The following is a 26,693-nucleotide window of genomic DNA, read 5'->3' as shown; positions in this document are numbered from 1 at the left end:
CCTCTGAGATTCCAGCTCTCAGGCACATGTGTTGGGCCTCTTTATTGTGGAAGGGGACACCACGCACAGCCACGAGTTACAGCATGGGCTTGGGAAGCCTCCTGCTAGGCAGAAAGGATGTAGCTTCTGCCTTGGTGCCTTCGGCCCTGCAGGGATGGCTGCTCCCAGGTGTCGCTACCAGGACTGCTTTCCCTCCTCCAGCCAGTCTCCCAGCAGCAGGTTCTGAGCTCAGGAAAATGTGTCAGGAAAGAGGCCAGGGCCTCATTCAAGACAGCGCAGGCTCATTAAAGCGGCTGAATTACAGCAGCTTCATGGCTGTAAATCTCCAGCCAGGACAGGATAAACGGGGTTCTTTCACTCCTCTAATCTGCTCCGGCCTGTCCCCACTCCTTCTGCAGAGAGAATTCCCCAGGTCCCCAAGGGTCTCACCAGAGCAACCTCACCTGGGCAGCCACCAGCAGCCTGGTGTTCTTCCAGCCCTCAGTGCCACAATTTCCCTGTGCTGTGCAACAAGATGTGTCATGTTAATCAGAGTGTTTCCTCACCTTGTCCAAGCAGATTCTGATATGAGCACAGCCTTGAGCCTTGTCTCTTCTCTCAGCATTGCAGCTGCAATGCTGAAACACCTCAAAATCCCCAGAAAGGCCGTGGTGCCAGCTAGGTATGGTTGTGCCTTCCCTCTGCCTCCTGATGTTGCCAGGAATCATTGAGGAGAGGACACTGAGCAAAGGCACATTGCATGGGACATGGAGATCTGTAGGGCTGCCTCTCAGGTGGAGAGAACAGCAGGTCCCAAAGGGCAGGGGGCTGCTCCTGGCTGGGGGGTGCTGTTGGCTTTGCTGCACCCTCAGTGCAGGTCACGGAGTGGCTGAACAGTTCACCAACACCCCGTGGTGGGGAGCAGCCACCCCACTCGTTCCCCACCCAGAGTCACCCCATCTGTCCCTGTCCCTGTCTTGCAGCAACCACGGCGGATCGGTTCTACAGGATAGACCGTGCGCAGGTGAGCGTGGGGAAAAACAACCTTAAACTGAGGTGGGGGAAGCCCAGGGGATGGAGACCACCGAAAGCAGCCCAGACTGCTTGAGGCTAGGGGGTTGGAAATGGAGGGGGGATGTTTAATGCCTCAGCCCAGAGCAGGTAGCAGTGTGGGAGCCACCCCCCATAGGCTGTGTCTCACTGGTGCACGAGTTTGTCTTGGCATCACCTGTGCACTGTGCAGGCAGCTGGCAGGGGAGAGGTTGTTTTAACCCAGCCAAGTGGGGATTAGTGTCCAGGCATCATCAGGGGCATGCTTTGGGCCAGGACAGGAGTCCTGTGAGGGTCTGAGAACCCTGAACGGGGGCAGAGGCTTCCCAGACGGGGCACCCAGGACTCTGAGCCATCATCACTGCCGAGTGTGTGGGTGGGACACGAGGCACGGGGCGTGAGCAGATGGGAGATGGAGCTGCATAGACGTAGGTCTTGCTTCTAAAGGGGCTGACTTGTGCGTTCCAGGAGCACCTCAACTACGTGACGGAGATCTCTCAGGATGAGCTCTATGTGCTGGACCCGGAGCTGGTGATCACCCAGACTGTGGGCACCTCTCCTGCCATGCCTGACCTCGTGGACTCATCCGCTGCACCTACTGGGCACCATTTTGCATTCCCCTCCTCTTCCTCCTCTCCACCCTGCTCTCCTGCCCCCATGTGAGTCTGGAGTGGGGGGAAATAGGGTGCTGGGCCTCAGGAAGGATGGGCAGCAATGTGGGAGTCACGGATGGCTTCATAGCTTTGATCCCTGGGCTGGGTTGCAGAGGCTGCTCTCAGGAAGTGAGCAAGAATTCCCTGCTCAGTTAGACCCAGGGCTGGGATGCTGCCCTGCCATTCCTGCTCCCTGCTGGCTCGGCTGAGGGCAGTGGAGCACCACCAGGCAACTCAGCCACGGGGCTGAGCTCCAGCACCCTCCCTGTCCACGGGCATGGGTCTGGAGCTGGGGGTGGAGGTGGGAGTGGGGATGGGAGAGAATCCAGCTCGGGATAGAAGCAGATGGTGTGCGCAAAGGACAGCTAATCCTTTGGCCTGCTGCTCCTGCCTGCTGGAGGAGTGCCACAGGTTGGCATCTCCACAGCCATCCCTCCACCCACCATGTGCTCTTCTGGCTGCTGTGCTGCCAGGGTTAGTTATGCCTCTTCTTCTTCCCTTCCAGTGCTGAGGCCGAGCTCTGCCTCCCGCAGAAAGGTGAGTTCTTCTGTCCTCGCTGCAGGCGCCGAGCAGGGCTCGAGCAGGGCTCTCAAGCTGCCGTGCCTCCTCACGTGTCGAGCTATTTTGGGTTCCTGCCATCACTTTTTGGCCTGTCCTTCCTCTGATGTGCAGCCAGGAGCCCTGCAGCTCGTGTGCTAGGCGGGGGCGGGTGACCCCAGAGGCGGGCAGGAGAGACCTGAGGATGATTTGTGGAGCTGCCCAGGCCAGGCTGAGCTGCAGGGGAGGGCAGGAAGCAGCATGGCAGGGGGGTTAATCCCCCACCTGCGGAGCCGTGCGCCGCTGCCTGGGCCAGGGGATGTCTCTGCCAGGCCTCTGCGGGAGCTCGGGAGGTGGGAGCACAAGGTCAGGGGCCTCGCTAAGCTGAGCAAATGGAAAGAGTTTCCTGGAGCTTGAGCAGAGCCCAGTGCCTGGAAGTGTGAGTGAGTCACTGGTGAGAGGCGTCTTGGCCGCTGGCCGACACCCAGATCTGCTCCCTGCTTCCATCACCAGGCACCCTGCCCACGGGCACAGCCCCTGCTCCTGTACCACACGTCTCCCTGGGGCTGAGCTCTGGCTGCACCCCCAGATGCATGGGTGCCCCTCTCCCTCACCTGGCTTGTCCCTCCCATAGCAGAAGGTGATGGAGCTGTATAAAATCCGTGTGGTTGCTGCTCACCCTGAGAACAAGGGGTTAGCTGGAGGACCTCAGCTGCCTGCTTGGAGCCTCTGGTGTCCAGCTCTTGGCTCCCCAGTCAGATAAATAGCATTGCAGCTTTGCTTGTCTGATCCCAACCCGTCTCTCTTCTTTGCAGATGACCTTCTGATAGAAGCTGCCAAGAGCGGCGACTTCAGCAAGGTGGGTGCTTTGGCTGTGTGCCACGACACAGCCAGGGCTGGCTCCGAACATCACTGCCGACCTGCAGCAGCTCCTGTTGAGGCCCTTCCTCCAGGCAGCACCCAAGGGGGTGAAAAGCAGGCGGGCTGCTGGCAAGGAGCCCTGATCCTCAGCTGGGGAACGTGGAGGGAAGGGACTTTGCAGCGTGGCTGAGCTGGACAAAGCTCCCTGCCCGGCACCGAATACCCACACAACCTGCTGGGTACCCCAGGGACGCAGTGCCAGGGCTTGAGGGTTATGGATGAGCATGGAAATTCACCTGGAGCTCTCTGGCAATCCCGTAGTTCCAAGAGCTGCACCGGGCTGGAAAAGACCTGATGGTGCGAGACTCCTCGGGCCGGACCGTCCTGCACCACGCTGTCAAATCAGGGAGCAAGGACATCGTCAAATACATCATCGAGAACGGTGAGCTGGGGCAGGCATGCTGCGGCCAGAGTGCTCCTGGGCACAGGATCCCGTCCCTCCACATTCATCACACCCTCCCACTGTGACACGGGCTTTCTTTAGCCTCTGTCTGCAAGTATTGGGGTGCCCCCAGGCTGTTACCACATCCTTGCTGGGCCCAGCATGTCCCTGGGAAAAATTTCCCAGTGTCCCGCTTCTGCTTTCGGGGGAGCTGACCTGTTGTTTTTGGCAGCTCCTGCTGAAATGCAGGCTGATTTATTTTTATTTAGATATTTCTCTGTAATGAGACCACAAGCAACTCTTCTTCCCTGCTCTCAGCTGGGGTCAGATGCAGTTGCTGGCCTGAGTGTTTGGGAGCCCAGCCCCTCGCAGGCGGTGCAGATAGCAGCCCCTACAGACAGAGGCAGCGCGTGGCTGGGGAGCGGGTAGGCCCAGCTCTGCCCCGCAGCTGGGTCTCACTTGCCCTGCACTCTTTCTCTCCACAGCCCCTTCAGAAATCCTCGATGCCACAGAGGAGGAGAAGTAAGTCGTTTCCTGACCCGTTTTACCTTGTTGGCCGGACCCCCTGCACGATGACTAGAGTCACCCAGGCCCTTCTCATGCCCCGCTGTCCTCGCTGTAATCCCCAGACAAGGCTTCCAGCCTGCTCAAACCATCCCCAAGCAGCATCCCCTCCTCTGCCAGGGCTGCCCGGACAAGCATGCAGCCCGCCATGAGCTCCTTCTGCAGCCCGAGGGACATCCCTCACACGCAGTGCTTGTCCCGTCTTGTCACGTTGATGGGGAAGGTCTCACATCTCCCCCTTTTTCCCCTCAGCGGTGAGACCAGCTTGCACCAGGCTGCAGCGTTACGCCAGCGCACGATCTGCCACTACATCGTGGAGGCTGGGGCATCGCTGATGAAAACGGACCTGCAGGTGATGGCAGAGGGCTGGGAAGGGGCTTGCTGGGGGCACCGTGGCAGGAGCAGGGCCTCACAGGGCTGTCCGAGGAGGAGATCAGCAGCGTTTTGGCTGGAGTCTTTGCCAGCAGGCAGCCTGCACATGGGAAAGGCAGAGCTGGGAGGAGAGGAGCCATTCAGGGCTCCCAGCAGCAGAGGGGTTAAATCCCTCTTCTCCCCCCCCTTCTCCCATTTGCTTCTCCCTCTGTTGTTTTATTAAATTAGGAGCAAGGCGCTGGAATGTCTCATCCCTGTCTCCCCCTTCCCACCCTCTGGGGTCACAGCGAGGACAGTCTCTCTGGCGAGCTCCCTCCCAGCTGCAGGGCTCCCCCCGCGGAGCCGGGCTGGGAGCGCTCGGAGCTCCTCGGGTGAAGCAGAGAGTGTCAGCAGGCGGTCGGGGCCCTCTCCTTCACATGCCAGATTAATTGAGATGTGTCTTGGTGCCAGGGACTCGTGCCAGCCCCCGCAGAGGAGCTGCAGGAAGGGGGCTGAAGCGGTGTTTTGGTACGTGAGGCTCCTGGGGCTGGCGTGGCAGCGGAGGGGATGTGCTCATACCTGACAGGGGAGACGAGGTGCCACGTCCAAAAAATGCAGCCCATGGGGCCGCAACCAGGAGCCGGACCGGGGCTGCAAGCTCGCTGGGGCTGGTGGAGCTCGGGGGCTGCCTCAGACAATGAGCAGCCCCTTTGCCAGCTGCCGGGGGGATGCTGTACAGACAATCTCTGGCTACCGATCAGTCCTCCTGGGGGGCTGGCCCGCTGGGGGCTCGGCCGGTAGCCACAGGATGAGAAGGTGCTGCCCAGCTGAGGGGAGAGCCAGCGGGAGAGGGCAGCTGGGGAGGCACGGCCCTTCTCGGTGCTTCGGGCAGGGGCGCAGGCTGAGGTATCTGCCTGATGAGCAGCCCCAGACCTGCCAGCACAGAAAGGAGCCCGGCTCAGGAATGACGCCTGCCCCGGGGCGCGGGGCTTGCGTGTGCCTGCGTGAGCACATGCCTGGCTTTGTAGCTGCCTGGGGACCCATCTGCTCCGTGGCGCTGACCTTGCGTAGCCCCCCGGGTTACAGCCTGCCTGCACAGGCAGGAGCTAGCCGCGGCAGAAAGCCCGCTGCAGGACCCTTTGTCAGACCTGCAGCGCAGCTGGGAGACAGCCTGATCCGTCCCCTGCAGCGGAGAGGGAGGCTGGCCCTTATCAGGTAGCATGCATCAGCCCGGCCCTGCAGAGGGGCCCTGCGAGCTCCAGTTTCAGGCTGTGGATCTGGGCAGGCAGTGCCGGATCAAGGCTTCTGCAGGGGGACGAGGGAGAAACTCAATTCCTCCTCCTGTTGTTTTTTTTTTTTCCCCCCTTTGCTAAATGACTGCTTGGATTCAGCCGATGCAGAGAGGAGGCCCCCCGAGCAGTGAAGCACAGAACAGCCCCCAGCCCCCTGCCCGAGCGCCTGCTTGCACAGGACCTTGTGGCATGCCCGTGTGTGTGTGTGTGTGTGCAAAATAGGCTCTTGCACACTTGGCAGCCAGAACAGAGCTGTCCCCGTGGTGGCTCTGTCCTTACAGCGGGGTGGGCTCGAGCTTTTTGTACCCACGCAGGGCAGAGGCTCCTTGTGCCTGGCCTTTGTTCGTGCTGAAGCAACGGAGCTGCGGGTTGTCCTGAGGGCCCCCGCGCCCCCTGCAGCCCCCCGTGCCCTGCTGTGCGCCGCGGGACGAGCTGGGCAAGCCGTGCTTCCCTCCGGGGGCCGCTTTTCAATGGCAGCGGCAGCGTGCCAGGTTTCTGTGGCCTTTCTCAGCAGAGGGTTTGTTCAGCACCGCAGAGCCCGGGCGCTTAACGAGAAGGAGCGAGGAGCAGGGGGAGGGAGGGGGAGAGGAGACGTAGCGGCGAGCTGTTAACAGATTTGCTTTTTATGGAGTGCGGGAGTTCATTAGTGGACACAGTCCAGATGGCTGCAATAAGCTGGTGAAATGTGAGCCTCCTCCGGGAGTGGGAGCGCTGGTGAGGCTGCGAGAGGGAAGGGGGGTTGGTATTCCCGGGCATTCCCCAGACATACCCCTCATTCCTCACCCTCTCCTGCCTGCCTGCGCAGTGCCGGGGAAGAGCAGGTCACGGGGAGCAGCCTTTGTCTCCTCTGCGGGGCTGGTGGAGGTGGGACTGGTCCTGGTCCTGGTCCTGTCCCGCACGTAGGGCGCGTGGCCCTTTTTGGGATGGCTTCCAGCCCCGCGGCTCAGCTGGGCTCCTCGGGAGCTCGCTTTTGCCCCGTAGCAGGCACACGGGCAGTGGGTGCTGCCTGCCTCAGGGCTTGGCTGTGGGGCTGCAGGGCCCATCCAGAGCCCCCTTTTTAACGGGGGAATCTCAGGGTGCCAGGAGGGCTCACAAGACTGCCTTTAGGCCGTGCTCCTTGTGCTGACGTGTTGCCTCCCCCCCGCAGGGAGACACCCCCAAGCACAGGGCAGAGAAAGCCAATGACCCTGACCTGGCTGCCTACCTCGAGAACCGACAGCACTACCAGATGATCCAGCGGGAGGACCAGGAGACAGCTGTGTAGTGCTCAGCGTGCCTTAGCCCAAGCCAGCTCGGGCAGGACGAGAAGAGGACGGCACCTGGCAGAGCTGTGAGTCTGGCCCAGCCCTCCCTGGGTGTCAGCCTCGGAGGAGGAGATGGAGACAGCAGAGCTCTGCTCCAGGCTGGGCTGGGACTCTGTTTGAGGACAGTGGGTATTTGGGACTTGAAGCCCGGCTCTTTGTGTGTCCCCCTTTGCCTCTCATCCACCACGTTCCCTGCTCTGGATGGGCTCCTTCCCAAACCCCACTGGGGCCGGCAGGGATGGAGCCGCCCGTCACCTTTGCACAGGGGAACGCTGCCAGTGCCCCCGGCAGGTCCTCAGCTGTGACCCACGTGGGATGTCCCTGCTCAGCCCTCTCCCTGCCGGCAGTGCCCCCCATTAGCCGCTTCACTCGGTTCACGGCCCCTTCCTGCTCTCCTCCCCAGCAGCCACGGGAGGTGCAGGCAGGCAGCAGCGTTGCCTGCACAGGGGCTGTGAGCCTAAAACCTTGCCCCGAGGGAAGCTCTGCGACTTGTGGCCTCTGAGTCCTCGTCCCTCCTGCTGCTTTGGGACTGCCCCGGCTCTCTGTGGCAGGAGGAAGGTCCCTGGCATTAGGGGACGTGCACCCACCCCTTCCTCAGGGCTCCTGGGACTGGCGCAGCTGGAAGCCTGGCAGCCGCTGCCCTCCTGGGTGCCTTTGGTGCTGGGGTCTATGCTGCTCTCAGGGATTCCCCCCGCGCCCCCAGCCTGTGGGCGTGCATCCTCTGAGCATGACTTCTGCCAGCCCCACAAACGGGACACGGGGCTTTGCAGGGAAAACCTGGGAGGCTGCCCTGCCCAGACACAAGCTCCCTGGGCAGGCGGCCAGCCTACCTCCAGGGTTTTAGCAGAACGAGGGGTTTGGATGCGTAGGAAGCATCAGGGACCCCGGCCCTGAGTCCCGCATGTGCTGGGCTGGCATTTTGGGTACCACCTGCCACGGGGCACGAGGCACCGTCTGCCCTGCAGCAGCTGTGAGCCCAGGGGTATCAGAGCAGCCCCTGCAGCAGCTTTTGCAGCAGCAGCAGCAGTCTCTGGGATGCAGAGGTGGCAGCAGGGGAGGAGAGCAGGCAGCTGAGTGCGTTGTGGATCTGCTTGGTGTGTTCAGTCAGGTGCAGGTTGCTGCTGGCAGGTTGAGTACCAGGAGAGGAGGCTGGGGCTGCCCCACCGTGCGCTCACACCCAGCTGTGGCTGCTGCACGGTGCCGGCTGACACCCTCTGCATCCCCCCACAGCACCAATACCAAAAAGAACGAACGTGTCACGATACCACAGAGAACCACAATGCTGTTCAGGCTTCAGGTTGGGGGGCAGAGTTACCCTCGAGTATGGGGGGAAGCTGGGCCAGGGCAGTGCGTGAGGCTGGTGTTGGGGTTCAGCAGCAGAATCAGCAGTCAATATCCTTGTCCTGACCGTGATGCTCCAGCAGTGCCAGGAGTTCCCACCAGTGCTGCTCGCTTGCTGCAGACAGACAAGGCACTGTCATCTTCTCAAAGGTGCAAGCTGCTGCCTCCCAGCCTGGTCTGGGGGCATTTACAGCCCCAGCTTCCCCCTTCCTCCCCAGTTTTGTATGTCCCTTTAGTTTTTGTACAGGTAGTTCAGAGACACACTGTCCCCCTCCCCGCCGGGCCCCTGCGTGCGTGAGCCGAGTTGCTGTGCAATTCCACGTCTGGCTGGTTTCTTAGGCAGAGGCGGAGGGGGTGTTTGTAGCCCTGCCCGCGGAGGGCAGGGGATCTGTGCAATACCTGGTTCTGTGTTTCCCAGATGCTGTCGTAGGACTGTATTTTTGTAACTCTGTAAGGGTGCCGGCTCTAGCAGGCCCAGGGCCTGGCATGAGCCTGCGCTCCTGTTGCTTTTCAACTTTGACTGTTTGGATGTTGTTGTTTCTTGCCATTGAAATAAAGAGTTGGATGTTTTAATTCCTCCCTCCTTTAATTGCTGCTGCAGTGGGCAAGGCGTGGGTGACGGCTGGCACTGAGCAAGGACTGACCCCAGGTCTTCTGTCCCACATGCCATTGCTATTCAGCATCGCGTGGAACAGGGAGAAGACCCACCAAGTGATGCAGGAGAGCTGAGAAGTGTGCCAGGAGCTGCCAGCTCCTGCCCCTGCCCTGCTCACGCTGCTCTGGGCCCCCGGGAGGCAGCAGTCCCATGATCACGCCTTGCCCTTTAGCAGCTGCACAGCTCTTGATGGGTTACAGCAGCAGCATCCCACCTCCAGCACCTCCTGCAGGGCCCTTCTTTGTGGCAAGCTGTCCGCCTGCTCCACGGGGGACGAGTCTGCCTTCCTGTCCATCCCCAGCCTCGCAGGGGGGCTCCTGCTTCCAGCGCCGGGCACTGGGGCAGCATTGCGAGGTTGGGGATTAGCCGCAGCAGGAGGACTGCTATCTGGTTACAAAAGGAGGGGATTAGGAAGGCTTCTGCCTCCAGCCCAGCCGCTGACGCGTCGGGATGCCTGTGGCCAACACCATCCCTCCCGCAGAGCTCCCTTCGCAGAGGGGAGGTAATCGAGCCCGCCGGGCCCGGCGAGGGAGCTGGAGGCAGGCGCGGGCTGCGGTCCCGTACCTTCAAGTCAGCTTCACAAGGCAGCCTGGCCGCCTGCCTGGCACCACCACGGCCCCTTCTCCGTCCCCACCACATCGTCCCTGCCCCACAAAGCCCCCCTCCCTCTGGCTGCAGCCCGGGAGCTGCCAGAGGGACCCGTGGGTGCCAGGCCCTGCCCGGGGCCCAGCCGCGCGCGGTGCCGGCCTGCTGGCGCTCGGCCCGCGTCTCCGCAGCGAGGGCTGCCAGTAACCATGGCAATGGGTTTTCCAGACGCCCCGGTGTCGGGTTTATGGTGGGGGAGAGGAGCAGTTCCCGGTGTGGGCAGCACGCATGGGGTGTGTGTGAGCGCCCACGGGGACCCTGCCAGCCCGGAGTGAGGGCTGTGTAAATCGCCGCCTGTGCCGGCGGTGCTCTCGCCTCACCCACGCCCCAGTGAGGAGCTTTCCCCTCACACGTAGCCATGTCCCCGCGCTGGCACCGCTGCAGCGTGCGGTCACGGTGCCCCAAGGAGCAGGCTTTTTGTGCTGGGGGTGGAAAACGTGCCGCCAGCACGCCGCGAGTTGCCTTGTGATGGTGTTAAGGGGGTAAAAAGCCCTAGAAAAGTGGTGGGGAAATGCACCTGGGTTTGTCACGCTCACTTTCCTTCCCTTCCCTCCTTCCCTTGGTATGAGGCCCCTTTCTGCAAGCGCTGCCTTCTGCTTCTGATTTGAGCCGCAGGAGCCGCTTCCCCTGCATCCCGCAGAAAGGGCCCGGCAGGGACCGAGCGCGGCCCCGTCTGAAAACGGGGGGGACTTTGCCCAGAGCTGCGCCCTACCTTGGGCAGCACCACGCTGGGGGCTCCAAGGGGCTCTTTGGCTCCTGTCCAGGGCAGGCTGAAGGCAACCAGCGGTGCTCACCCTGCTGCCAGCTCTTCCCAGCTCTACGTGGCTCTGGTTTGCTCATCGCAGCCCCGTAACCCATCCCGGTGTGTGTGCCCCACCGATCCCACAGCAGCCCTGGGGGCTCTGCCAGCCCTCCTGCCCCTGCAGCCCCCAGCAACCAGCCCACAGCGTGCAAGTTGAGTGTGGCGCTCTTGGAAAGTGAGAGAAAAAGCTCATGGGAAGCAGTGCCCTGCTCTCAGCAGCCTTCCTGCTGGCTCCGGGGGGGGGAAATAGCCCAGCTCCCCACCACAGCCCCGTTCTCCTGATGGGTAATGCGAGGGGAGCCTCGGCTCAGCCCCTACCCCTGCTCTCCCATGGGGACAGAGATGGTGGCGGGTCCGTCCGTGGGTGGCAGAAGTCACCAGGAGAGGGAAGGAGGCACGAGGTGGGGACACGGGGCCGTCCCTTTGCCCCATCGAGCCCCGGGGTTGTGGGGGCATGTAGTGGGTTTACGTGGCAAGGTTTTGGTAGCAGGGAGCCATAGGGGTGGTTTCTGTGAGAAAGATCTAGAAGCTGCCCCATGTTTGGGAAGGGCCCCATTGTTTTCCAGATCCGAGCCAATAAGCGATGTTGTTTTGCGCCTCTGTGAGAGCATATTTAAGACAGGGAAAAAACGCTGCGCCACACAGCAGCCGGGAGAGTCAAGGGAGTGGGAGAACAGCCTTGCACCAAGGTCAGTGTAGAAGGAGGGGGAGAGGTGCTCCAGGCGCCGGAGCAGAAGTCCCCTGCGGCCTGTGGTGAGGACCATGGTGAAGCAGGATGTCCCCCTGCAGCCCATGGAGTACCACGGTGGAGCAGGGTTCCACGCTGCAGCCCGTGGAGGAGACCACGGTGGAGCAGGTGGCCCTGCACCGACGGAGGCTGCCGCCTGTGGAAGACCCCTGCCGGAGCAGATTCCGGGCCGGACCTGTAGCCCGTGGAGAGGAGCCCGCGCAGGAGCAGGTGATCTGGCAGGAGCTGCTGCCCGTAGGGGAGCCAGGTTGGAGCAGTTTTCTCCTGAGGGATGGACCCCGTGGTACGGACCCATATCTGGAGCAGTTCTGGAAGAGCTGCTGCCTGTGGGAAGCCCACGCCGGATCAGTTCATCAAGGACTGCATCCCGTGGGTGGGACCCCACAGCACAGGGGACGAGAGTGACCGAGAAGGAGCGGCAGAGAAGAAGTGCTGTAGACTGACCATAACCCCCATTCCCCGTTCCCCTGCGCCGCTCGGGGGGAGGAGGTGGAAAAGGGTGGATGGGGGGGGAAGGTGCTTTTGGTTTTTTTTTTTTTTTTTTTTTCCTTTGTTTTCTCACTTCTCTCGCTTGTTAGTTGTAGGCAATAAATCTTACTATCTCCTTATGCCGAGTCTGTTTTGCCCGTTACAATAATTATTGCGTGATTTTCTCGTCCTTATCTCAATCCTTGAGCCCTTTTCACATATTTTCTCCCCATTCCTCTTTGAGGAGGGGGAGTGAGAGAGCGGCTGTGGTGGAGCTCGGCTGCCCACTCGAGCGGAACCACGACAGGGCATCACCAAAGGGGGCTCGGAGCCCCAGAGCGAGCAGCACCAGCTCGCCCCCCGTTCAGCCACCCTACAGCGCCCGGCCAGGGGGACAAGGGACAAGGGACGTGGGGACCCCCTCCCCATTTGGGGGCTCGGAGCCGCCCCCTCGGGGCTGAGCATCCCCCTCCAGCCCCCTCCACCCCGGGGGCCGCCCCCTTTTGTGCCTGGCCGTGCCCGGGGGTTAGAGGCGGGGGGGGGGGGACACACACAGGGGAGGAGCCTGCCAAAATTTGGGGCCGAGCCCACCTTTCTCTGCCGGCCGAGCCCGACGTCAGGGGCCGCTGTGCAGCGCTGCGCGGCGGCTCCGCACGCGGCCGCCACACAAAGGCAGCGGCGCCGCTCCGCGCCCCAGGTGAGTGCGGCCCCGACGGGGTGCCCCGGCTCCCCAAACCCCATCCCCATCCCCCGGGGGGCGGGAGAAGGGGGGTTATGGGGTGAGGGAGCAGCTGCGGGGGTCTCGGAGCAAGAGGGGAGACGTGGGGGGTGCTGGATCTTAGCCCCCCGCGCACACGCTTGGGGAGGGGACGGGGGTGCCCGAGGGTGGGGAAGGGGCGTGGGGGGCGCTGGGTGCTCCCTTCGGCTTCAGGGGGTCGGGGGATGGGGCAGAAAGCCCCCCTTGTCCCCAAAGTGCCCGGTCCTGGTGCTGTGGGGACAGAGGGGTCCTGTCCCCTGTGCCCACCCCCCCGCTGCCCAGCCGAGGAGGAGCTCAGCCCCGGTGCTGGGGAGCCTCTCCCAGCATCGCCGGGGGGGTTTGGGCTCTGGTTTAGGGTCAGGGCACCCGGAGCAGGGAGGGGAAGCGGGGACAGCCCTTTGGGTGAGCAGCGGGCAGGGGGAAGGAGGGGAAAGCGGGCGGAAAGCTGCCCTGCCTTTTATCCATGATCGCTTGAGGATGAGGGTCCCTGCGCACCCTGCATGGGGTCCCCACGCCTTGGGGACCCAGGGGCGCCCACGGCTGAGGAGGGGGCTGAGCAGGGACAGTGCCAGAGGGCGCAGACACCAAGGGAAGTGCTCTGTGGCGGAGGGAAGAAGTTACAGAGCACCAAACAGCGAGCATCGGGCGACGCCGTGCATCGTGCGAGTGCCAGCGCCGCCCCAGGGGACCAAGCAGCAAGCGGGGCAGGAGCAGCTCAGCCCCAGCCCTGCCCTCCGAAATCAGGCTTGTGGGCTGAGCCCTCATCCCCTCCGAAGGCAGCAGGGCCGTGCTGGGCAGGACGGTTCCCAGCCTTCATCCAGCCGGGCTGTGTAATCCCCCCTGACAGCTCCATTCAGAGCGAAGCCAGCAGCGGGCGCACGGAGGCGAGGGCGCTGGAGCCTGCCTAACGCGGGCGCCGCTCTCCAGCAGGCATCGGTCCCCCAGCCCACGGTGCTGCTGCCAGGAAGGGCTCGCCCTGCCGTTGTGCACACACACACAGACACACACACGCACACACACACTCAATCACACGCCTGGTGCACATGCCTGGTGCATGAGCGATGTGCTGAGGGCTGTAGAGCCAGCAGTGGGCGCAGCGCTCCTGCTAAATCGCTCCGGCGAGCTCGCACACTGCGTGCACTTGTGTGTGAGATCTGCTGGCTCAGCTCCCCGGCCCCCCCATGGCAGGGGGCTGCTTTTGCTGGGATTGTTTCTCCCATCCCCGGATTCCTTGGGAGCCGGGGTAAGGCACCATGGCAGCCACAGGCTCTGGCCCTGGCGTTCCTTGGTGCTGGATGAGAGCCGCTGAGCACTGCGGAGCCGTGTGGCACGGGGTCCCCACCGTCCCCCCCATCCCTCCTTCCCCAGGCAGGATGCAGCCCCGGGGCCTCCTCCTCCTCCTGGCGCTGCTGCTGCTGGCTGTCACCACCGAGGCTGGCAAAGCCAAGAAAGGTGAGGGGGAGCCTGGGGGGATGTGGGGGGGTCTGGGGCACGCTCCCACCACTCCCACCCGCTCCCTGTCTTGCAGACAAGGTGAAGAAGGATGGCTCCGAGTGCCAGGACTGGCGCTGGGGGCCCTGCGTCCCCAACAGCAAGGACTGCGGCTTGGGCTACCGCGAGGGGACCTGTGGGGACGAGAGCAAGAAGCTCAAGTGCAAGATCCCCTGCAACTGGAAGAAGAAATTCGGAGGTGCGGGGGCGGCCGGGGGGTGGCTGGGGGCTGCGCCGGGTGCTGCACGTCCGTAACACCTCTTGCCTCTTGCCTCTCGCAGCCGACTGCAAGTACAAGTTTGAGAGCTGGGGAGGGTGCAGCGCGCAGACGGGCGTGAAAACTCGCTCGGGCATCCTGAAGAAAGCCCTGTACAACGCCCAGTGCGAGGAGATCGTCTACGTGAGCAAGCCCTGTGCCTCCAAGATGAAATCCAAGTCCAAAGGTGAGTCCTCAGCCTCCCACCCGGCCCCAGGCAGTGGCTCTTGGGGCTGGGGGGGCTGTTTTGGGGCAGCGGGGGTCTGCCAGCAGCCGTGCTAACGCCTGTCTCCCATGGTCATCGGCTGCAGCAAAGAAGGGCAAGGGGAAGGACTAGAGCGGGACGCCGGCGTCCTCGTCGGCCCCTGGACATGTGCACCTCTCCCCACTGCAGCGAGCCATGCTCCAGCCTTCCTCCTCCTCCTCCTCCTCCTCCCTCTCCTCTCCCCACCACCTCCCCTTTCACGGAGATGCCTTGTTTAACCGCTACTCTAGTCGAGAGCAGGCGTGCCCACCTCGGGAAGGTGCCACCAGCCTGGTGGCCACCGTGTCCCCTCTGCACGTCGCCTCGACTTGCACCGTGCCAGCACCAGCACCAGCGCCAGGTGGGCACTCTTGTGTCTTTTGGAAAATGGGGTTCGGTTTCTTTTCCAATAAAAATCTTTTTAAAAAAATCCATGAATCAGAATCGCCTCTCATCCCTGTGGGGTCCCCCAGAAGAAGGGAAACCAGCCCTGCAGCCACCACATCCATCCTCCACTCGGGGTGAGGCTGCAAACACCTTCGGAGGGGCCAGCACCAGCATGGGGCACCCCCCAGGACCAGCGAGCAGAGAAGTCACTGGGTGGCTGGGGACAGTGGCCTGGGTGCCACACACACGTGCCCTGTGCCAGCACCCCATCTCAACAGCACTTTGGGCTGCCTGCCACCCCTCTCCCCTGCTCCCACCCATGCTCTTTCTGTGACAAAAGCAAACGTGGCCACAGGGAGGTCCCCAGGGACCATCGTCTGCTCTCACCATCCCCACGGGATGCTGGGGACAGCAACCAGGTGACGCCACATGGACTCCTCAACCGATGGCCTTTGGTTTCTGGTCCGAGGTCTTTATTTGCTGGGGGGGGGGCAGCCGTCGTTGTCACACTTCTCAGAACACCCCAAACCAACCCGCTGGGCACTGTAGTGACACGCTATGTCGGTTATCCTAAAGGCAGTGAGGGGGTCCCCACCCAGCCGGGGCAGCCCATCTCCAGGTCGCACGGCGTCGCCCTGGGGACAGGACAGACGCACGGACACGGCCGTGCCCCCACATTTCGGCAGAGCCCCGGCCTTGGGAGAAGCGGGGCATTGGCACGATGGGGTTTGGGCTGGGACGGGGCTGGGGGGCCCCGCATGCTGAGGACTCCGCGACGGCAGCAGCCGTGGGGTTACATCCATGTACAAAGCTCAGCGGCCAGCTCCTCCGTCCTCCCTGGGGTGCACGCGGGCCACCACCGGTGGGACAGGTGCCCCACACCTTCCCCACACGTCCCTGGGTCGTGCCCCATGCTTTCCCCACAGGTCCCTGGGTCAGGATGTGAGATTGGGGGGGAGGAGGGGAGCTCGGCACAGCTGCTACGGCACAACCTTGACCTCCTCAGGAGAGGGCCTGGATGGGCCAGAAGGGCTTTCTGTCAGCACACGCAAGCCAGCCTGGTCCGAAGTGGCTGGCAAGTTTGGCCCCCTGTTTCTTTTCGTCTTGGGCAATAAATGGTCTACAAGCCTATCGAAAGCATCTGGCGTTGGGCCGCCTGCGTGCAAACAAGCTCTGAGGCCTGGGAGGTGGTCGGAAGAGGCACCCAGTCTGATGAGAAGCACTGATGCCCTTCGGCCAACATTTCAAGGGCTGGGAGGGCTCCTGGCAACCACCCCTCCTGGTCTCATCTCACCTCCAGCTCTCTCTCTGGCTCCCCCAGCGAGTCCCTGGGCCCGGGGTGACTGGAGGAGCTGCAGCCCAGCAGTGCCGTGGGCCTTCATCAGCGTTGAAGGGCATCACCTGCAAGCACTTCACAGTCTGCACTTCTGTGAGTGGGGAGCAGAGGACCCCCCACCTCTGTCTCCCCTCGGGGCAAAGGAGACAAAGGGGAGGCCCGCCGTAACTTGGCTGAAGTGGTCCCTGAGTGCCAGCTTATCTGGCCGTGCCAATGTTCCTGTACTGGCACATGAGGAGATGCTTGAAGGTTTTCTTGAAGGTGGCGTTGCAGAGGGCGTAGCAGGCCGGGTTGATGGTGCTGTTGACGTAGCAGAGCCAGTAGCCGATGGACCACACCGTTTCGGGAACGCAGGTCTGGCAGAAGGTGTTAATGAGGACCATGACGTTGTATGGAGTCCAGGTGAGTATGAAGGCCAGCAGGATGGCAAATATGGTCCGGGTGACCTTCTTCTCCCGGGCTGCCATCTGGCGCTTCTTCCGCACCTGGCTCCTGGCGATGCTGGCAAACTTCCTGGCGACGTTGGCCGGGCGGCTGTTGGACAGGGAGTTGTGCTCAGAGGCACCTCCCTTGGCCGGGACGATCTCGATGGCGGTGACGCACTCGGTCCCCGTCTGCTTGGTGACGATCTTGATCTTGGACCACTTGGAAGTTGGGTTCACCCGGGTGTGGGACGGGCTCTGCCCTTGCCCCGCTGGCAAGATTTCCGCTGTGGTCTTGTCTTTTGTGGTCTGGGTCATGCTGACCGTGCTGGACTCGTTGGAGGTCTCCTTCTCCTCCTGGTGGCCAGTGGCCTCTGTCTGTGCCGAGGGCTGGTCGTCCACCTTCCCATTCCTCACCTCCTCCTTCACCTCCACTGCCCTCTTGGGGGAGTTGTTGTTATTCTGTTTGATCAGGGGGGCCTTGAAAAAGCTGAGGGACTTGCCTTTCCTCTCTTTCCTGCTTTCAGGCTTGTGCCTCCTCACCCTGCTCCTGCTGGCCAGGGAGATGTGGATGTACAGCACCGTCATGATGACCACAGGCAGGTAGAAAGCAGCGATGGCCGTGCCGAAGGTCACTGCCGGGTTGGAGAGGAACTGGATGTAGCATTCCCCCTCGGGGACTGTCCTCTTGCCCACAATGAACTGCCAGAACAAGATGGCAGGGGCCCAGAGAATGAAGGACAATATCCACGCAGCCGCAATCATTAGCCCTGCCATCTTGGTGGTCCTCCTGGCCGGGTACGTCAGGGGCTTGGTGACACAGAAGTAGCGGTCAAAGCTGATGATGAGTAAGTTCATGACCGAGGCGTTGCTCACCACGTAGTCCAGGGCCAGCCACAGGTCGCACACCACGGCCCCCAGCGGCCAGTAGCCTTTGATGATGTAGACCGTGTAGAGGTTCATGGAGAAGACCCCGATGATGAGGTCCGCGCAGGCCAGGCTGAAGAGGAAGTAGTTGTTGACGGTCTGGAGCTGGCGGTTCACCTTGATGGACAGCATCACCAGGATGTTGCCCACCACGGTGACGAGGCTGAGCGAGCCGGTGACCGTGGCGATGAAGACCATCTCCACCGTCTTGTAGTTGGTGGGAGGCTGGATGGCCACCTCGGAGCGGTTGCTGAGGGTGACGTTGTCGTAGGTCAGGTTGGCCATCTTCGCCTGCCAGGGCTGCGCAGAGAGGTTGTGCATGGGGTCTGCAAGGGGAGCGGGGACAGAAAGGGAGAACGTTATCACACCTGCGGGTCCGTGTGTCCATCCTGGGGGGCTGTGAACCCCCGGGGAGGGCTGCCCACCGGCAGGACACCCCACAAAGCCACACCACAACCCGCGGTGCTCACCTGTGTCTCTGGCAGCAAGCAGCTCCTTCTGGAAGAGGAAATCTGAGACACAGAAAACAGCAAGTTACACTTGGTTTCAACCCCGAGACGTCCATACACGTCCTACAGCGCACCAGCCTGGCCTGCCTTCCCCAAAAGCTGTGTCTGATTTTGGAGCAGGCGGGGAAAGGGCTGCCATCTGGGGGTAATTTGTCTTGGCTGGGTTCACAGCCTGGCCCTGGTGGGTGTGGGAGATGATGGGCAGAAAGACTGCCTCCATCCAAACCACAGTGCCTGTGGGTAATCCTCCAGGGGGATGGCTGAGAGGAGCGTGGCCCTTAAGAAAATCAATGGACCAAAATTGGTACAAAGGGGGAATTTCGTGGAGGGGGGAGGAGAAGCAAAGGGGCTGGGCAGAGCTTCCCATCCGACCTGCCTCTCACACACCACCCAGCCCCAAAACTTGCTTTAAGAAAACCCTCCAGAGCTGAAAGAAAGGAAAGGAGGAACATGTTTGTTTTTCTAATGAAGCCTCGCTTATTATTACACCGTACTTCCAGAGCAAATATTCTTCTTTGCCTCCTGTATCTCTCAGAAAGCAGCGATACTTTCTGTGATGATTTTTGCTGAGCCCTGGCCCTGGGGCTGCTGGGGGTGAGGCTAAGAGGAGGTGGCCACCACAGGCCTGATGGAGGCCAGCAGCAGCCCAAGCTGGTGTGTGGCTGGCAAAGTTTGCCCCTTGCAGCCAGCTGTGGAGGCAGCACTGGCTCCCAGCACCCCGGGTGTCCTGGAGCTGATTTTGCCAATAATGCACGGTTATCCTTGCTGGCTGCTCGTGTAGACCAAGGGCTGTCAAAATAGAGCAGCACTGGCTTTGCCCCACCATGCATGTGTCCCAGGTGTGCAAATGGATCCAAAATATGTAAGTAAGACAAGTGCAGCTCATCCCACCACACCACACGGGCGGCACGACTCACAGGGCATTAGGGAGAGGGCTGCAGAGGCCCCGCTGAAATGTCCTTGGATGCCACCCAGAGGTCAGGCTGAAAATTTCTGGATTGAAAAAAGAGGAAACCGGATCCTCGGGATGAAGGACTTCAACCAGTGTTTTGAAAATGAATATTGGCTGTTTTCTGCCATGCCCCGGTCTATCGGGCAGCTTTTCTTTCCCCTCCTGCTGCTCTCTGCACCCCACCACCTCTCCACAGCCAGGCCGTGCATCGTGCCCACAGCTCAGCCACCGTGGTGGCACTGGGGACAGAGGTCGTGCTTTGTGTTTGCCACCCTCTCGGTGTCACCTTGCCTTGCTTTGCCTGGTGGCACAAGGTCCCCTTCCCCAGCAGCAGCTCCAGCCCTCCCAGGCGGGTTTCCCTCCCCGAGGAGCAGCCCCGCTGCTGGCCCCATGGGATGGGGACACCCTTGGGTAGGATGGAGGGAGCACGATAGAAAAGGATGCCTTCGGGCTGTCCTCTTCCATGCCCAGCTCTCTCCTCCTGCACCTCCAGCAGCGTGTTCCTCCCCTCCCCACAGTCCTCCTGGTCCCCATCCCCTCCACACACCACAGCCGGAGAGGAGATGCAGCCCTGGCAAAGCCCAAAGGACATCCCGTGGGGTTTCCTGGGGCTGATGCCCACAGGGCCCACAGCCCCAGATACTGGCTGGTTTCTGTCCCTGCACACACTGTCCCTTGGCCACAGCGCTCAGCAGAGGTGCCCCCGGCCCCGCTTCCACCAGCTGCAGCATCCTCAGCCGCCTGCTCCCTCCCTGGGGCTGCCTGCAGTGAATTTCGCAGCTTTCTCCTCTCCGTGGAGCCACTAAAAAGTATGTCCTCGAGGCAGGGAAGCGTGTTCCCTCCCCACACAGCGGGGCTGAAGGGATGAGGTGCATCCAAGGCTGCAGGTGGGGTTGGGGCAACCCGCCTTGGGGCGGCCAGGTTTGGCGTGCCATTAACGCTGATGCCATGAACCTAAAGGCTGACGACCCAAAGGACCCAGAGGTTAAAAATGCCACAGGGTTAGGCCCAACGTGACCAGCTGGGGCTGTGATGTGGGGCTCAGCCCTCAGCAAAAGGGAGAAGGGAGAGGGGAGGGGTAGGGAATGCTGAATGGCTACCTCTGCTCACTGGGGTGGCAGTTTGTGGTGCTAATTGCGTTATCTAATAGCTTCTAACGAGTTTCTGAGTCACGGCAGCAGCTTACATCCAGCAAGGGGCTGTTCTGGTTGGCAGATTCACACCTCTGGAGTGCGTGGAAGTCCTGGGAACCCGCCGCAGGCACCCCAGGGATGCAGCGAGATGTGTGGGGAGCGGGTAAAGGAGGGGTCCTGCTGCTGGGGGGTTCCTCGGGGGGCTCTGCCTGGCTGCTCCACACCTGGGGAGCGATGGAGGCGATGAAACAAGTGGGAAAGCAGCCAGGAGCAGAGGGGCCGGCGGGATGTGCTCCTCTGGGACTGCCAGGCTCCTTTTGCCCCTGCATGGTGAGGCTGGGGGAGCACCAAAGTCCCCAAAAATGTCAGTCTGGCAGCAAGCGGGCCTGCCAGAGGACTCGCACAGAGGTCGGGATGCTCTTGGGTCTCTGCGGACCCCAGGACAGAGCTGAGCTTCTGGCGCCTGCTGCATTAATGCTGCCTGCCTCAGAGAGATGCTCACGCTCTTCTGTAGCCCTGGGCTGGAGCTTCAGCAGGACCCAGCTGCTCGGAGGCGGCGCAGCAGAAATAACCCCGGATAACACAGTAGAAAAGGGCAGGGGAGAGGGGATGGAGGGAGAGGGCTGGAGGGTGGCTGCAACAAGTGGCTGCCCGGATAAGAGGCTTACAGGAGAGACAGGGACCAGGGGGAGAGGGAGCAGTGAGGACAGCTTGGGACCGAAAACAAGGCAACTGCGGGGGAGCAGGGATCCCAGCTGCCCTGTGCTGACCCCATAAGGCATCCATCCCATCCCGTCCCATCCCATCCCAGCAGTCGGATGATCCTGCTGCCCCGCCAAGGAGGTGCTGGGAGGGTTTGGGATCCAGGCGCCGAGCTGCCGCTCGAGATTTGCCCTGTGACCCGGCCACAGGACATTGTGTTTGCACAAAATGATGTTTTCGGCCCTTGGTGTTGCACAACCAAAACTTTTGAGTTTCCCACAGGCCAATCGGCCCCGCGCTGCTGGACCCAAACCAACTCGCCATTAACCCTTAACACTGCGGGTGGCAGCCGGCTCCCACCCAGTCCGTCGCAAAGCACCTCAGCAATTTCTGTGCCTGTCCCCGAGCCCAGTACCCCTCTCCTCACAGTGCCCGAAGCTTGGTGCCACCCAGTGCCACCACGGCCTGGCTTGGGCAGGGCAAATGCCTGCTGCTGTGGCGCCTTGCAAGCTGCGAGGAGCTGTAAAACACGTTAAGAATATAGTGGTAATCGAGGGGCTGCTTCTCCAGCTGGGTCTCCTGCATCTGGCTGCTGCACCACTGGCAGGGGCTGCGGCAGAGCCCGCTCAGCGTGGCATCGGGGCAGCCTGCCACACTTCCAGCACCCTGCCTTTAATGGCCAGGTTCCCCGCTGCCGCTCCTCCCCTCCAGCTGACCCGGGATGGGGCTCCTCTGCCAGGCTCTCGAAGCCGAGCAAACAGCCGCCGCTCGGCTCCCTGCATCCCTCCCGGCCCCTCTGAGTCACGGGAGCAGCACGGGGCCGCCGCAGCTCCGCTCGGGCTTTGGTGTGCCTCCAGACCGTGTGCTGGCTTGAAGAGTCCTCGGCGTGGCTCAGGGCTGAGCATCCCCACCGCTGGTCCTGGCACGGCTGTGGGGCTAACACAGGCTGAGCAGCGGGGATGAAGAGGGGAGGGAGGTGGATGGGAATGGCTCGGTTCAGACTTCCACTGCCTCGCTGCCCCGGTGCCCACCTTGCGGCTTCCTGAGCTGGCGTTAGAGCCAGCCCGGGGAGGGTGCTGAAATGCAAAAGAAATCTCCCCCCTCGGATCACTGGAGAACAAGAGGGGCATATCCCCCTGCCAAACCCAGCAGCGACCAGCCAAGGACAGAGCCTGCTTCTGTGGTAAATGCCCCGCTGAGTGCCAAGGGGCAGTTTGTGCACGTGAAGGGCTGGCTGTGTGTGCACGCACGTGGAACGACGAGCTGTGTTTGTGCAGCGAGCAGCAGCCCCTTGCGAACAGCCTCCATTTCCCTCTCCTCCTGCTGCTGCTCTCCCCGCTGCCGCCGGCTGCGCCCACCGGCCCCGCTGCGGCCACGTCCCAGCACATCGGGGGAAGAGGGGCTCCAAAGCCAAGGTGTGCTGGGCACCTCTCTCACCACATCCATCCCTGCTTCTGGCTGCGTTTTGCTGGGGAGACGTCTGTCATGTTCGTTACAAGAAAAAAAAAAACAACGACAACAACAAGCACGACCATGACAGGAGCTGGTATCAATAGGCTCCTCTTGGGGATAGTTTAAAGAGAAAAGCCATACTTCTTCTGCAAACTCAGAGTAATTGCATCGCAGCATTAATTAATCATTGCAGTTCATTTCTCTTCGATGAAAGAAACCAGACTGACCTGCGGTGACGGGCATGCCCCTCACGTGGGGGAACAAACCGCGTTTGCTGGACGCCTTCCTGCATCTGCAGCCCACCCTGCCCGCCCGCCTCCAGCCCGGCCAAGTGAGCACCAGGGACGTGTCCCTAATTTTTAGCCCGTCCGTGAGGGTGAAGCCAGCCGCTCAGCTCCCCTGGGAGCATGTCCTGGGGTGCGTAACGGGACCTAGCCCGGGCTATGGGCGCTCCGAGCACACGAGGCCAGGCGTTAGGAAGCGGCGGTGCCCCGAGGTGGTGACAGATCCACGCGTCCCACTGCTACCTGTGCTTTCAGCACGAGCACTGCCACCGGGGATGTTTCACCGGAGGCCTGGGCCCTGGCTCGCTGGCATCTTGTGTGTTTTGCTAGCTCCAGGCTCAAGGAGCCGGGTGCCAGCCCCTGCTCACCCTGCCAGCAGCGCGGGGGAACCCGGCCACCCTCCGAGGTCACCCCGGGTGCCCGGGGCAAAGCAGGGCTCCTCCATACGCTGACACCCACAGCCCAGCTCCTCAGGACGAGGCAGGACGGCTCTTTCCCAGCTGGGGAAGTGCCCCTCCAGCCCCTCCAGCCCCAGTGTCTGCAAGGACCAGACGGCAAACGCGGCCGTGGCACAGTCGGAGGGGCTTAAAGAGGGAGAGAGAGGAGAAGCCGGCGCTGCTTCGGTTTGAAGGAGTGCCAAGAACCGGCCCCCTGGTCTGAAGCCAAAGCCACGATTTTGGCAAGGAGAAGGGTGGGGCTGCGCGACCCCCGCCAGCCGGGATGTCAGCGGGATGGGGACAGGGGGCAGCCCAGGATGGGGAGGAAGGGGGCGAGCGCTGCCCCTGGCTGCTGCGGGACGGGACGGGACGGGACAAGGGGGACGGGACGGGATGGGACAGCCAGCGGGGTGTCCAGAGGGGCAGGGGGCTGCGTGGCCGAGGAAAGTTGTCAGAGAGCCCCCCCGACCCCCTCCCCGTGTGCGCCATGCCCGGGGGTGCGCGCCTCGGGAGCACGCCCCCCTGCACCCCCCCACCTCCTCGGGGTGCCCCCCGGTCCGGGGGTGCCCCCTGCCCCCCGCCACTCACCGGGCAGCCCCCAGGGCTCTCCGCCGCCCGCCGCCGAGCGGTTGTCAGCGGCCATCCCGCAGCGCCGAGCTCGCCGCCGCCCCGTCGGGGGCTCCGGTGCTCATGGCCCCGGCCGGCTCCTCCCGGCTCCCGGCTGCCGGCGGCGCCGTGCGGAGGGCGGGGAGGGGCGTGGGGAAGAGGAGGAGGAGGAGGAGGAGGAGGATGAGGAGGAGGAGGAGGGGGAGGACCCGGCTCTGCCGGCTCGGCCCGGTGCCCCCCCCAGCTCCCCAGCATCACCCCCACGTCGGGGGGAGGCTTGGAGCAACGAGGGGAGGGGGCGACCGCGGCGTCACGGTGCCGCGGCCAATCCCCTCGCTGCTGCCTCCCTCCCAGAATAAAATAAAATCTAAAAAAATCTGCTGCCCCCCCCCCCTTCCCCCTTTTTTTACCCTCCCCACCCTCCGGCGCCGCCCCGGCAGCACCGCGGACAGCGCCCGAGGCTCGCCCCGCACGGAGCCCCCCGGGGGCTCACAGCCGAAGCCCCCCCAGCTCCTGCCCCGGCCCCTCTCACGGCTCCTGCCCCCCGAGAGCGGCCTCTCAGGGCTGTGCCCCCCTCCCGGGCCGGAGATGTGCCCCTCCGCTGGGTTTTGGCCTCTCCAAGCCAAATGCCGAGCCCCAAATGGTGTAGGGAGAATGGCCGCGCCCCGGGAGGACTCATCCGAGCGAGGAGATGTCTGCCTGGAAGACAATCTGATGGCACCGGGGCTGGGTGGTTTGATTGGGCTCTTGTTTGAAACTGCAGCTCCCCTCGGGTAGACAAAAGGCTGTAATGAACAGCGAGGAGCCTTCCTCCAAAGCTGATCAGTCGTGGAGATGAAAACGTGTAGCCAAATTAAGAACAAAACTTTTCAACTTCTAGCTCTTCTCCCAGCGCTATTCCCTCTCACTGGGCAGAAGAAGTGGAGCCTCTGAAGGCCCAGGCTCACGTTCTGGTTAGAAATCGTGGTTGCATCTCTCCACTCGAAACACTCGCACATCCCTGCCTCATCCCTTTATTTCCATCCTCTGGTTTTGGACGGCTTCTCTGTTTTTTTTCTTGGCCATGCCCCGAGCTTCGCTCTGCCTGACAGCCCATCAGCAATCCCCGCTCTCCCACCACCAGTTGGCGAGCCTCCACCGGGCTCTGCCTCAAACCGTGCCCTCAGCCCAAGCCACATCTGCCTAGAGGCAGGCAAAATCCCTTCTCTCCCCCCGTACAGATGCTCTCAGACACACAGCCTTGCTCCCTGTCCTTCCACAGAGGCTCTCCCTTGCCCCGCATGGATCCTCTCATGCTCCCGGCTGCCTCCCACAGCGCAGCGCGAGCCCAGCCCCTGCCCTCCAGCAGCCACGCTCCCGTGAACCCGGCAGACCCATCCTGACATCTTCAATATTCATAAAAGTCAACCCCAGTCTAAGGAAAACGTGGCTGCTGATGAAAGTATTTACATTGCAAATGGCTTTTAATAACCCTCTGGTAGTCGGCTCGCTGATAAATGCTAATCTGCCTATCAGCCCCTAAGAAAATATAATAATAATAATAAAATAAAAAAGAACCTGAAATGGAGAGGCAGAGAGCTGGGCAGCAGGCACTGACAGTGAGGGGGGCTCAGCCCCAGGCGCCCCTGACCAGCTGTGGACTCCTGCTCCTTCTGCAGGTGCTGGATCAGACAATATCTCCACGTTACGTGCCATCTCACACAATTTTAGCCCTCTAACACCGGGCACAGCCACTTGCTTGAGCCCATCCAAACCACTTTTGGGGCAGCCCAGAGAGCGCACACACCTCAGGAGAGTTAAATCCGGCAGCCTGCCTCCCATCCCGGTGCGCTGCCATCCCTCCAGTCAATAATCATCTGCTTTTTGTGTTTTAAAAGATCGCTGCTGCTATTTTAAGGTTGCACTCAATTTTGTCACATTCGCCATATAAGCACGACTTGGAATATTTCAATATAATTGTTGTGTTGCAGTCCCCATTCTTGCAACTCTTATTTGCTTTCTGGGTAATGGAAGGGGTAAAGTGCTTCTGAATCACTTCTTTTATACCTATTATTTAAAAAAAATAAGTGGGGGGGGGAGTGGAAATGCAGCTTGGAGCTGCTTCCCGTTGTATTGTATCACCACGCTGCCGCTCCCCAGGCTGCGGCAATGCCCTGCGCAGCGGCTGGGAGCCCGGGCAGGTCCTGAGCCACAGCTCAGGTTTGGGCAGCGTGACAGAGCCCAGCCTGTGCCACGCACACAGCCTAATAGAAGTGTGCTTTTACACGCCCACGGCTTTAAATGTCCCTATTAAAAAGCCGGGCTCCCCTCAATTCGGAGCAATCGCCAGCGCTGCAGGGGCGCGGAGTGCTCCATGCGTCTCACCCCAGGCAGCCCAGCTCAGCCCCCGCGTTTGGGCAGGATTTGTGCTGTTTGCCTGGCCCCGAGCCCCATTAATATTAACGCCATCCACGGTCCTGCTCACAGGGAATGAAACCCAGGGGAGAGCAGCAACCGTGCAGAAACCAGAGCAAGGAAAAAACATCTGGCGATGGCTCGGCTGACGAGAAGGTCAGCGCTATGCTTCTGTTAACGTGTGCCTCCGGGCACTGCTGCTTCATTGCCATCACGTTCAGTGTGGATTTAATGGATGAAAGTCCCCCAAAATCAGCCTGTGCTGCTCCTGGGGGAAGCCCCCCAAAACATCCTCTTCTGCAGCCTGGCCCCTCCGCAGCTGGGGGCCAGGCCACCGCTCCCTTGTCCCCATCTCAGGGCTGTGAACGTGCCCACGAGGATACATGCAGGACTCACACCTCGGGGATGTGCTGACACACAACTCCTCACCCCTGCTCGCCAGCAGCCACCCCCCTTCCATCTCCCCCCTTGCACCTCTCACTTTTATTTCTGGCCACGTCCCCACACCCTCCACACATCCTGATTCTGCCGCTCTTCCCCTCCCCAAACACTTCAAACCTTCCCCTAAACTTCCCAGCACCCAAGGACCAGCAGGTCTGGGGTCCCCCCGTGTTGCAGGGACCTGGCCAAAGGCTCCAGGCAGAGCCAGGGGCAGAGGAGACTCAAGGCTGCAGCAGGAGAGAGCTCTGTTCCCTGCCAGCCAGGCTAATAA

The 26,693-nt window shown here is 62.0% G+C and overlaps 3 protein-coding genes across 7 annotated transcripts in view; 2 read left to right on the top strand and 1 right to left on the bottom strand.

Annotated features, from left to right (window-relative positions):
• DGKZ (diacylglycerol kinase zeta) overlaps window positions 1-8,941 on the top strand; it is a 41,604-nt gene extending 32,663 nt beyond the window's left edge. For all 4 annotated transcript variants that reach the window (XM_082760679.1, XM_082760680.1, XM_082760678.1 and 1 more), the window contains 8 exons: window positions 963-1,003; window positions 1,498-1,688; window positions 2,188-2,219; window positions 3,035-3,078; window positions 3,402-3,522; window positions 4,008-4,044; window positions 4,339-4,438; window positions 6,877-8,941. In XM_082760679.1, coding sequence (XP_082616805.1) covers window positions 963-1,003; window positions 1,498-1,688; window positions 2,188-2,219; window positions 3,035-3,078; window positions 3,402-3,522; window positions 4,008-4,044; window positions 4,339-4,438; window positions 6,877-6,993 — 683 coding nt within the window. In that variant the 3' untranslated portion in view covers window positions 6,994-8,941. The remainder of the gene's footprint in view (window positions 1-962; window positions 1,004-1,497; window positions 1,689-2,187; window positions 2,220-3,034; window positions 3,079-3,401; window positions 3,523-4,007; window positions 4,045-4,338; window positions 4,439-6,876) is intronic.
• Window positions 8,942-12,319: 3,378 nt separating this feature from the next.
• MDK (midkine) lies at window positions 12,320-14,862 on the top strand. Of its 2 annotated transcripts, none has more exons than XM_082760515.1 (5): window positions 12,320-12,389; window positions 13,818-13,901; window positions 13,978-14,139; window positions 14,222-14,383; window positions 14,508-14,862. In XM_082760515.1, exons 2-5 carry the CDS (start codon window positions 13,823-13,825, stop codon window positions 14,531-14,533), a joined length of 429 nt encoding a protein of 142 aa, XP_082616641.1. In that variant the 5' UTR covers window positions 12,320-12,389; window positions 13,818-13,822; the 3' UTR covers window positions 14,534-14,862. The 2 variants fall into 2 exon arrangements, with proteins under 2 accessions (XP_082616641.1, XP_082616642.1); XM_082760516.1 differs by having other exon boundaries at window positions 12,330-12,389; window positions 13,822-13,901.
• Window positions 14,863-15,288: 426 nt separating this feature from the next.
• Window positions 15,289-23,702, bottom strand: CHRM4 (cholinergic receptor muscarinic 4). The gene is made up of 3 exons (XM_082760420.1): window positions 23,570-23,702; window positions 17,983-18,024; window positions 15,289-17,838 (listed from the first exon to the last, which is right to left on the bottom strand). The coding sequence occupies exons 1-3, from the start codon at window positions 23,622-23,624 to the stop codon at window positions 16,361-16,363; spliced, it is 1,575 nt and encodes a 524-aa protein (XP_082616546.1). The 5' UTR covers window positions 23,625-23,702; the 3' UTR covers window positions 15,289-16,360.
• Window positions 23,703-26,693: the final 2,991 nt, after the last annotated feature.

Source organism: Aythya marila, assembly GCF_965140915.1.
Source record: "Aythya marila genome assembly, chromosome: 5".
In the NCBI taxonomy this organism is placed as follows: Eukaryota; Metazoa; Chordata; class Aves; order Anseriformes; family Anatidae; genus Aythya; species Aythya marila.
The sequence above is the reverse complement of the archived record's forward strand: the minus strand, read 5'-3'. Positions and strand labels throughout refer to the sequence as shown.

Bases quoted from the DNA above. Each gene is read 5' to 3' on its own strand.
- MDK (XM_082760515.1), top strand. From the start codon at position 13,823: ATGCAGCCCCGGGGCCTCCTCCTCCTCCTGGCGCTGCTGCTGCTGGCT. The intron at 13,902-13,977 runs GTGAGGGGGAGC...CCTGTCTTGCAG, and splicing joins GGCTGGCAAAGCCAAGAAAG to ACAAGGTGAAGAAGGATGGC. The intron at 14,140-14,221 runs GTGCGGGGGCGG...TGCCTCTCGCAG, and splicing joins CTGGAAGAAGAAATTCGGAG to CCGACTGCAAGTACAAGTTT.
- CHRM4 (XM_082760420.1), bottom strand. From the start codon at position 23,624: ATGGCCGCTGACAACCGCTCGGCGGCGGGCGGCGGAGAGCCCTGGGGG. The intron at 18,025-23,569 runs GTGAGTGGCGGG...TCTGTGTCTCAG, and splicing joins AGAGCCCTGGGGGCTGCCCG to ATTTCCTCTTCCAGAAGGAG. The intron at 17,839-17,982 runs GTGAGCACCGCG...CTCCCCTTGCAG, and splicing joins GCTTGCTGCCAGAGACACAG to ACCCCATGCACAACCTCTCT.